Source organism: Sinocyclocheilus anshuiensis, unplaced genomic scaffold (assembly GCF_001515605.1).
Source record: "Sinocyclocheilus anshuiensis isolate Anshui unplaced genomic scaffold, SAMN03320099.WGS_v1.1 scaffold140, whole genome shotgun sequence".
Lineage (NCBI taxonomy): Eukaryota > Metazoa > Chordata > Actinopteri > Cypriniformes > Cyprinidae > Sinocyclocheilus > Sinocyclocheilus anshuiensis.
Window position 1 is genome coordinate 2,142,371 of NW_015554147.1, and position 12,035 is coordinate 2,154,405.

Below are 12,035 nucleotides of genomic sequence, written 5' to 3' on the forward strand. Positions count from 1 at the left end.
ACGAAGCACACAGCGTCTTCACGACATGGCTGCAGCGTCAACAATACTACAGTGAGAATAAAAGTTACACCATCTTTCTCAACATTTGGGCGGCGTTATGCAAATCTTCCCACATAGTGAGGTAGATATGTTGGGGCGTGTTAGAACAAGCCGTTTTAGGTAGGTGTGGCTGACTCTTAACTTTTATAAAGAGTATCTCTTTGGATTTGAGACTTTAGTCTTTGCAACTTTACAGATCTTCTTTATGCACCAAGAGCTTGTAACACTCCAAAGAGAAAGGAAAAATTTAAATCGCATCATATGACCCCTTTAAGAATAAGTGATCATACTAAATTTGATTACATTTTAAATGATTAAAAACTTCTTGCTGACAAATGGGTAAAACCTAGTGATAAGACTGGTAAAGATTCAACATGACAATTAGTTTCTGGAGGCTGCACTGATCTTTAAACAGAGTCTTTTAGTGTCTAATGATTCCGGTTCTAAATATGCCTCACAAGATTTTATTTTATTTTTTTAAATATACAAATCATCGTTACACTGAATGACATTTGTTTTTGTAAATCATGGTAAAAATGTATGAAAGTCATTATTTTTTGCTCAGAAAAAAATTTAAATTAAACTGGACACATTCTAATGTTAAAAAGAAAAGAAAAAAAAAAGTTTTTTTTTGACCCATATATACAGTATATGCTCAATATAAGAGACAATAAAACAAGAGCGAACAAAGAAACTGCATGAAGGTGAAGGGTGTGAAGAGAGAAACAGATCACTTTCACAAATCTTCCCTCAGGCTTTAAAACAAAGAGGTCCAGGTAATTGTGTGGTGTTAATTGAACGCTTGCTAGATAAATCCCAATTACATAATGCGACCGGTTAATTATCTACCATGATAAACACACCATCTCATGTGTTTTGGGTAAAGAAAAAAATGGCCCAAATTTTCGTAACAAATAGATTTTGTTTGTTTGTTTTAAAAATAAGCATCATTATTGCAGTTTAACTTTATACATTTACTTTACATTTAACATTTCGCTATAAATGTTTTCTGGTCACACTTTACAATAAGGTTCCATTAGTTAACTATATTAGTTAACATGAACAATACTTCTAAAGCATTCATTAATCTCAGTGCTACATCTATATAGCTCAGAAATGTATAAAATCAAAAAAGTGTTTTGTTTTCTGCCATTTATATGCCACCACTGCACCTCAACCAAATTATGCAGTGCATTATTCCAGTTCACACTGACCTGGAAGTGCATCTCATCACTTCCTGTGAGCAACATACAGTACATGGATGTGTGAAGAGGAGGCAGTACAAATGACCTTCACACATGGGACATCTGGGGTTGGGGGGGATGAGGAAATTGTTACCTAGCAACAGATACATACTCCCCTCCCCTTCACTTGACTTGGCATGACTGCTCCATCTGACAGCAGCTGGGTTAGTGACACTGGAGCAGAACTAGTCAAAACAGCGTGTTGTAATTATAACGCATGTGTCCATTGCAAGGGTGAGTCGCTGCAGAACACTGTTGACTGGAAAATACAGATTAATGAACAGAAGCTCTGACTATATGATGTAAATATCAAGAATATATTGCTTCATAATGTTATTCCATAACAAAGTTATTATGTTTTAGCGAATTGGTGGCTAATTCAAATGAATTTGTATGATCTCATTCATACGATCTGCTGATGCCCCAGTGAGGGTTATGTTTAGGAGGGGACCTTAATGCTCACATTGTACAAATTCATATTAAATTGCACCTTGTAAAAAAGTTGTTTCCCTGTGGGATCAGGTTATTCTTAAGGCCCTGATATACTTTAAGCGAAATCGAAGAACGAAGTGCTGTAAAAACATGAACATACTGGAGAGCTGCTTTATAGTAGAAATTGAAGTTGTATTTCTAATTGAAAGCAACAGTGGCGTTACTCCCCTGCTCCTCTGGAGGTCTGTGCACGCCACTGGAAAGCAACACTGACACGGTTTTTCATGTTTAATACTGTAAAGCTGCTTGCTTTATACCAATCAATTGTATAAAGTGCTATATCAATAAATGTGACGTGACTTTACTTGACTGGAGGGCTGAACTGCAGAGCTGGTGCAAACATATTGCAATGATAAGATGCTTTCTTAACTACTGTTTTAACACTATCCCAAAATGTAGTTCAGCTTTATGGCTCAAGAAAACAAAATCTTACATTTTATCCCACTATCACCCAACTCAGACTAAAAGAAAACAACTATATGAATATGAAATCAATTACAGATAATAGAGATTCAACCAAATTCAAAGGCATCAATGTGACTGACCATGAATTTGACATTTTTGCATTTCTAAATGTCAAACACCACCACATTCGTGAAGATATGGTAGACTATATCATAATATGTGTTTGATTTTCATTATACAATATGATATTAGAGAAACGTTCAATAAATATAACCTTTCAGTGATACATTTCAGTACATCTGTGCACCAAGCACCTTTTGTTTTGCAACTGATGTCCTTAAAAATGGCCTAAAAATGCTTAAATTCCTGACAAACTGTGTTTTGTAGTCAAATATAAATATAGGGGTACATATTGTGAGGAATATGGACTGTGTGTGTGTTTTCCTCTCCACGTGCTCCCATTGACCTAGTTTTCCCTCGTGTGTTACATGCCCATATTTGGTTATTTTCCTGTTCCGATTGTGTTTGAATTGATTCTGGTGTGTCTTGATTCTAGTCCTAATCACCCCATGTATTTTAGTTCCAGTCTGTGCGTTCCTCCTTTGTCTGGTCTACTATGTTGTGTTCGTGTGTCTTTTCCAGTTCCCTGTGTGGATATACCCAGTGTCTTTGGATATATTAAAGACTGTTTCGATAATCCTCATCTCTGTCATTCCTCTCCTACACAGACCGTGACACATATAGGGTAGGTAAGCTGTTTTTCCCTTAATCTAGCAAACTAGGCAATTTGACCACATATTTAGAAAGAGCCTGTCATACGCAGCTGCCTGTGATTGAGAGTTGCACATGAGCAAAGTCATTTTAATGCTAAAGTACTTTTTTTTGCATGGCAGATAAAATGAATTTTAAATCAAGGATAATTTATCCAATTGTATATTATACATGTTAGTGAATTGCTCATCTTTTTGGCTAAAGATCAGACATGAATTATTAAACTAAGACACTGGATATGACCAGACCAAATAAATATTTGGACAAAGTAACACTTCTGGTTTGCTGAACAGTAGGACCAAGTAACTTAGGGTTATAAAAAGAAAAAACTGTCCAAACTAAACATCGATTTGACCCTTGTGAATACACCTGTGAACACTGTGAATGTGTAAAGCATTTATGTAGCAGGTAAAGCTGTCCAAACAGGCCAAATTCAGCAGAAAATAAGAGTGCGGTACATGAATCCAGGGCACTCTTATAAATATGTAGCCAGCACAGTTCAGCATATTTCTATTCCTGGTAACTAGTTTAAGGTTATATGACAGAGAAATTAAATGGGCCCCAGCATTCAGCTGTCTACAGGAAATACTAGGTCAAGAGAAATCTGCACACACACAGTCCTCACATGCTATCAAACACTATGGTTGGGCGCTATCAAATATTTACATTACCTTCTTGATAATTATTGTGGTAACATCAAACAAGCAGCATGTATAAGCAACTTTAAGTAATCAATTTTGTGATTACTTTGTCTCATTAGTTTTGTGATAATTCCTTGTCTCGGTAGGCCAGATATTAATAGGGACTTTAATTTAGCCTTCAGTAGCAAAAATGGCATTAAAGAAATGGTTCACTCAAAAATGAAAATTTGCTGAAAGTATAGTAACCCTCAAGCCATTCAAGATGTAGATGAGATTGTTTCTTCGTTGCATCAGATTTGGAGAAATTGAGCATTACGTCACTTGCTCATCAATGGATCCTCTGCAGTGAATGGGTGCCGTCAGAATGAGAGTCCAAACAGCTGATAAAACGTGATTACTTTGTCTCATTAGTTTTGTGATAATTCCTTGTCTCGGTAGGCCAGATATTAATAGCGACTTTAATTTAGCCTTCAGTAGCAAAAATGGCATTAAAGGAATGGTTCACTCAAAAATGAAAATTTGCTGAAAGTATAGTAACCCTCAAGCCATAGATGAGATTGTTTCTTCGTTGCATCAGATTTGGAGAAATTGAGCATTACGTCACTTGCTCATCAATGGATCCTCTGCAGTGAATGGGTGCCGTCAGAATGAGAGTCCAAACAGCTGATAAAAACATCACAATAACCTACAAGTAAACCACACCACTCCAGTCCATCAATTAACAAAAAACACTGTTTTTCTAAGAAACAAATCCACTGCTAAGACTTCAAAATGTTCAAAACGTTGCTTCCAACTAAAATAAGAGGTCTCTGTGTCCATTCAAAAAGTCTTCTTGTCTGAATCAGGAGAGAAATCTGCACAGATCAAGCAGCGTTTACAAGTGAAAACAGTCCAAAACAGCTCTAGACAAATATGTTGGTGGATTTTGATTTGAGAGGACAACAGAGGATGGACTTTTTCACTGGAGGAAGCTTATTATGGATTATGGGCTCTTATTTTGGCCCGAAGCAATGGTTTAAAGATAAAATGCCTTAATGATGGATCTGTTTCTTATAAACACGCAACTTTTCACTTCACAAGACGATAACTGATGCACTGGAGTGGTGTGGATAACTTGTGGATTATTGTGATGTTTTTAACAGCTGTTTGGACTCTAATTCTGACGGCACCCATTCACTGCAGAGGATCCACTGGTGAGCAAGTGATGTAAAGCTCAATTTCTCCAAATATATTCCCATGAAGAAACAAATGTATGACTAAAATGAGTAAAGACACCCGAATAGTTCCTGACCCCAAAACACAGTTGCATTACACAGATGCATTAGTGTAGTACCTATTCAACAACAACAACTCTCATCCTCGCTTATTGCAGCTGACCACAGAATAAAATGATTAATGGACTTTGTGTGATGCCTATATGATCATTCAAGATGAGGAGGCTGAGGGCCTTGGCAACTGAAGACTCCATTCAACCCACCAGCAATATAAATAAAACAGTGTAATTGGCAGATTATACAACATCAGTCCTTCAATCAGACACCAGTGTGCTACAAGCACCAGAGATTTTTTCATCTATCCAAAATTGACTTCAGAAACACTTTCAGTTACAGTAGCAATAATATAATATAATATAATATAATATAATATAATAGCTGCTTGACTCTTTTCTGCAAGCTGCACAATTTGAGGTACAATTCATGTCTGTAGCACAAATGGTGCAGGATATAGTATTGGGATATTTAGTGGCATCTGAAGATAATGTGTATAATCCATGTAACCCATTAAATATGACTAACAATAGTTACTATGCAAAACAATATAGAAAGTGTGCGTGCACCACTAAATGTAAATGATACACTAAGCGAATTTGCCCTTGTTAAATGCTATGCCATCTCTGATTACTGGCTCTGTTTCACATGAGTCGTTGACTATAATGGAATATGAGTCAACAGAGAAAGACTTTCAGCTGAGTCGTGTTTTCATTTCAAGGTGCTTAACAGCATTTTTCAAGCCAAGTGAAGAATGGCACCGAGCATTTGCACACACTTAATTATCTGACAGAGAAAATGCTTTTATATTAACAGTATCAACTACTATTAGCAAAGATAGTGAGCACAGCATAACCTTGAGACCTTACTTTCTCGATCTTGTCCAGCCACTCCTTGTTCTGAGCAAGTTCTGCCATGAAGGTCTGATGTTTCAGCCACTTCTTATGAAGCTTCTGAGTCTCGTCGCGGGAGGTGTCGCGAGCCATTAGCATCTTTTCTGCCACCCAATCACCAATCTGTGAAACACACATCAACACAGGCGTTAGGAATCACACTCAAACTCGTGTCTCAAAAAAAAAAAAAAAAAAGTATGATATGTGATTTTCAGATATTATTTTTTTTTAATTACTAATTGATTTCAGACATTGAATACACCTCTTCTATTATAAATATGTTTTACATTTAATTTTTACATTTACAATATTTTATCAATATATTCATATAAAAGTCATTATGGAATAACAACATGCATACGCCATTTTTTCTTGTATCAAGAATATCATAAAACAGAAAATTATATGAATGACTCTCTTTCAAAGTCAAGACGACAATGATATTCATGACTCAAAAATGCATAATATTTGTAATATATATATATATAAACGGTTTAAACTCAAGGTGTACCAAAACATTTAAATTAAATTTAATAAAATAAATTACATTAAAAATAAATAAAATTCTACTTAATCCAGAACTTCACATATTTTTAAAAGATTTAGATCATATAAACAATTAACCATAACATTTACGGCACACTGCATATAGAATGCATATAGAAAACAACAAAACATTTACCACAGTAAAACACTCTTAAAGTAATTTTACTGTAGCAAGTACCTGTCCCTAAAGATGATCAAAAATGACTCTCAGAAAGTTTCCCACTCACAACAAGTGATCCCAAAGAAAATACCACTTTATCATTCCTCTTCAAACAACAGTACTGTATATCATATCTTTTATTATATTTTATAGTAGTAGTCAAGTAAATGTCAAGCTGTGACAGCAGTGTGACATGCATTACTTCATCTAAAACTATTTTAAACAGCATCTAAACAACATCTTTCTCATTCTTTTGGAATTATTATACATGTTTATTTGTGATAAATATATAGTCAAACATTTGTACTTAAAAAAATGTATTTGCCACTGCAGGACTATTTAGGTGAACTGCAAAAAAAACTTAAAGTTGATTAAAATAGTGAAAAATGATCAACAGTACCTAAATATACACTTCACATACAATAACGTCAAGAAATCCATAAACATATTTCATGATGCAATATATAAAAATGTCAATATAATAATTGGAGACTAATTATTTGTAAACTAATGGTATATATATATATTATGTCATATTATAATTACCACCTGAATCAGGTTGTGAAGAATCTGTCAGTCAAGATCCCAAATCCACATGTTCATCTGCAGCCCAGGTGAGCAGCAAAACCCAACGCTGGCCAGAACACACACGCAAGCACAGTCCAAAAACAGTGCTGGATGAAATATTCAAGACATGTGCAGAGAACTCAACGTGCACTATTCTTGGACCAACCTAAATCCTTAAATGACTGTATAAAATCCAGTGAACACGAGAAGCAGTTTGCATCTTAGTAGAAAACAAAGAAAATCCCAAAAAAAGGTACAAAATATTAGCAGTCTGGAGCCCGAGTGGAGGCCCTACTGAGTTACAGCGAGGAGAGAAATGAGCCCAGTAGCGGTGATTATTGATGTTACAAACACTTGCCACGGTCAGAGAGAGAGTGGGCATTGGAGAGTGTCAAGAGGGAGGATGTGGGGACTGTTTTCCCTCCCCTCCTCAGAGCGATCCAGACACACTCCTCACCCCGTTTGTGCAGCGTCTTGCATCTCAAACAAATCCATATTGTCTTCTTTCAGTCCGTGCCGCCTCTTTTCTTCTCCTCCTCCTGTTTTGTAATATAAGCTTGACTCAATACTGCGGTGCCTCTCCTGCCTGAGCTGAAAGACCCAGTTTCTCCCGCTGCAGCATCCACGATGAGAGAAAAGATACGAGGGAGAGAGACGAGGAGGGAGGGGGAGAGAACCATATCGAGGGAGAAAGAGAGGGGGGGGGAGTCTACGTAGTTGCAGGCGTCACAAGGATAACACTAAGGCTCTTTAAGCGGGCAGGGAAGCGAATACGAATGAGGTGGAGGGAGGCTACAGAGGAGCAGAGGTTCAAAAAATGAGGGGACGAGCAGCCAATGATCAAAATCTGTCAGATTAAAATATGCACACTTAAAAATAAAGGATCCAAAAGGGGTTTTCACAGCAATGAGTGAAGAGTGTGCTTTAAGAGTGTGCTGAGCTGGTAGATGACACTTTTAAAATCACATAAACTTTAGGACAAATTGTGCTTTTTAACCTCTCTCTAGTGCTTACTAAACACTACAGTGACCTCTGCCCTCATGAGGCACCTGTCGCTCTCACCCATAAAGCCATTTAGGTTAATCATGGTTCTGTCAGGACCACTACCGTCAAAGATGATTGTCAATTAGCATACAGTTTGGATTGGCGGTATGGTTCTGTTCTGGGCAAGAACTCCCTGCGTATCCATGCAGCCTAGCATGGATGAGAGCAGGGAGAGCAGCAATAACCCACTTCCCCACCCCCCCCAGGGTTGACAGAACAGAACCATCATAAATGTATTGCAGATATCGTTAAAGTTCAATAATGTTATGTACACATTTTAGAATTAGTCTGATTCAAAGGAGAATCAGAAGGCTGAATCCTGACTGACAGAGGAGGAGCTGGGGATGGAGGGGGGTAATTAGCTATTGAGCAATGCGAAAACTGCTGATAATACTGAGGGACCTTATATATGAATGCTTAGATAGGTGTTGTATTCCCATAGGTTGATGGGAATCAGCTGAGAGTCAGCTGATGCGAGCTTGACTAACGTGAGACTTACGCTAGATTTATTCCTCAAAATGACCCTGGGGTGGAATGGAGCAATAGATCCAAGGAAGAGTGAATGACCATCCAGGGACATGGGAATTAATTATCCAGTAAACTGATGGTTAACTACACCACCACCAACACCAGAGAGACATTAAAACTAACTAAGACAATAATGTGATACTTCAGATCAGGAAACATCTGAAAGGAACAACAACTGAAAGCAAATGAGAAAAAGTGCCACATAGGGTGTGTATATGATTGCATTCAGTCATACTACTGACTACTTCTGCTGTAGGCACTATGCACTAGGGCTGCATGATTTAGGGAAAAATAATCTATTTGTTATTTAAAATGCAATTATCCAGATTATCAAAAAAAAAATAAAAAAATCCAGGTTTGCTGTGCTTGTTTGTAGGGTTGAACAATTTGGCCAAAATGTTGTGATGTTGTAATATATAGAATTATTATTGTTCTGATAATATATGAATATGGCTAATAGTAATAATAATATTATTATCATTACTAAATAAAAATAAAAATGACTAAATATTATTTCTTGCAATTCTGAGAAAGATTGTGGGAGAAATAACTAACTTTTTACATTTTTTTAGATGATTTTTGAAAAGTTGCAATTACCTGTTTTATATGGCTTTAAATTATTATTATTATTACTTCTAAATAAAATAAAATAAATATTACTATACTGTAGTAATATTTCACTGAAAAATAAAAACTATGTATTTAATATAAATAACATCGCTACAAATAAGTATTGTATCCCAAAATGCAATGTGCTCGGTTTGACTATCCACATCAAAATGAACAAATGAACTGGAATTAATGTCAGCTCTGATTTGTGACTTTTTAAAATATATCTAGTTCTTGATTCATTTGGACTGCAAAGAGATGTTACACAAAACTGGATAAAAAATGCAAAACAACACTTTCATTTGTACATGCCACTTGCTGAATTAAAAATGCAGGTCTGGTTACAAGACAACAATGTAGTCCTGTTTAAAATGTTCACTGTTGCATAACATGTTCTGTTTCAAATACCTTTAAAAACAAATAATAAGTCATATTTAGTGTATTGCTGCATATAGCCGGCAGAATCCATTGATTCCCAGCCTAGCCAAAATCTGTCACTTACTCAATGTTCAAAAGAATACTGTTTAATGCAGGATACTGCCTACAATATAATAGATATTACGCAAAGATAAACATTTCAAACAGCAGTATGCTACGTTATTGAGAAATCAAAAGTCTCGTTAAGTTGCATATTTCAGGGCTCCTTTACACTAGGAGTGTAAATACTGTGTCAGAAAAAGTCACAAATCCATTGATTTTGATGGGAATTGCAGAAATATAAACAGTTATTTACCATTTTAATCCAAAAATTAATAAAACAATGAGAATTGTGGGATACAATATTCAGTACAGTATGCTCTGGTTGTATAACATTTAAGCAAACAATTGGTTATTCGGCTCTTGTACACATACAGAAAGTATGCATACAGTATATACACACTGCATACACATATATTATAATTACTGTCTGCACATTATATACTACTAGTACTTTCCATTCTGGACATATACTGTTATTATGGAAAAAAGACACTATGCTGTTCATAAACAATATTGCATTGCATACATGGGACTTATTTCTGCTATTTGATTGCCTAAACACAATGCATAAGAGAAAGTGAATCAATGCACTCGGGCCATCTCTGATCATTGTGTTCTCAGTCTCCACACGTGTTTGACAGCTCTTAGAGAAGGCAGAGATCTGTCCTCAGCCCTGCAGTGAACACAAACACACACCCCGCTGAAGTTCTCTCTCTCTCTCGACTGAATAAGTGATGAGGAGACCTGCTAAATAGCATGAGAAAGGAAGAACAAGCAAAGCCTAAATAAACCTGCAGGTTTGGGGCCACACCGGGAGCCTCCTACTGTACAACTGCCTTCACACGGCATTTACCCACAATGCTCAGCTGTTCAGAGTCATTTCAAGACACATACAAAATACCACATGTACAGTATGACTTTTGTAAAACATAAGTAATTCTTCCCGGGCTACACACACGTTTTTCTCCAGTCCTAAAATGTTGTTTACTACATAACGCGAGACAAAACGGTTCATTATGCTTTAGCAAATAACTGAACAACTGACAGACCAGAATACACAGGTGCCACCAAATTACACACACAAAACTAACAATCATGAAAAAAGGTCCAAAGAAATTTCCTAATGAATCAGTTTCTCATTGTGAAAAATAAATATACTTTAGTATACTTTTAAAAACAGTACTTGTTGTGGAAATAATATTCACCGTACTTTTCCAATAAGAGCAGGCCCGCGCTGCCATTTGTAACCATTTGTAAATTGAATGTGTCTGGCTTCCGGTGTCATCCACTTCTAGCTATTTTTAGCTGTACAAAACAGCTCATCTTGCTGCTTGATATTGCAAACTGGTGTTTCTTACCATATTATTTTAATGTGTTGCCTTATTATAAACACACTGGGTTGTTGCACCCGTTTATTGCACTTTGTTATTCTTCTCGTTATTTCCCTACCACGTCAAATGAAGCGGAAGTCTCGCACATTCACAGAAAACAGCTTACTTCCGCGCTGAAAAATAAGATGGATACTTTAAAAGAATATACTTACATGTGAACTAAATGTAATGTTTTCGGATTATAGTTTAAGTTTCTATTAAATGCAATTAAGTTGTCCCACTTAAGTAGGACTTAAGTATATAAATTTAATTTAATTAAATGTACTGAAAACATTTACGGTAAACTAAAATATACTTTAATGTCATGAACAAAGGCCTCCTGTAGCAAATCGATGCGTTTTTGTAAGAAAAATATCCATATTCAAAACGTAATAATCACTTTAATGTAGCTTGCACCAACAGTTGTACACGGAAGCAGTTCCGGGAGGATGACGTATGAGTTCAGCTTTGCGCATGCGCCGCTCAGAAGTGACGAACGCAGAAGCGCAGGGGAGAGATCAAAACAAAACAACGGTCACTTATTAGAAGTACAAAACGAGGATTTGTAAAGAAGAATGTCGGAGGATTTCGATATAAGCCAAGAGGAGACTGGTTTTCCTTTGCTCCTGTTAACAAACGTTGGTTTTCAAGAGACTCACCGGCGCATGCGCAACGCTGAACTCATACGCCATCAGCCCGGAGCTGCTTCAGTGTACAACTGTTGGCGCAAGCAACATTAAAGTGATTATTACGTTTTGAATATGGATATTTTTCTTACAAAAACGCATTGACAAAAACGCATCGATTCGCTACAGAAGGCCTTTGTTCACCCCCCGGAGCCGTGTGAGACACTTTTTTATGAATGGGCGCTTTTTATTAAACTTCTTTTGGACTGATGCACGCAACACCCGCTGAGTGGCATAAAACAGCTTGAAAGATCAAAGACAATTTTTAATATAACTCCGACTGGATTCGTCT

General features: G+C 36.5%; 1 protein-coding gene across 1 annotated transcript in view; it reads right to left on the reverse strand.

The window, feature by feature from the left end:
- Positions 1 to 12,035, reverse strand: part of LOC107670604 (spectrin beta chain, non-erythrocytic 4-like) — a 77,030-nt gene that overhangs the window by 30,762 nt on the left and 34,233 nt on the right. The window contains exon 19 of the mRNA XM_016463246.1: positions 5,730 to 5,876. Coding sequence (XP_016318732.1) covers positions 5,730 to 5,876 — 147 coding nt within the window. The remainder of the gene's footprint in view (positions 1 to 5,729; positions 5,877 to 12,035) is intronic.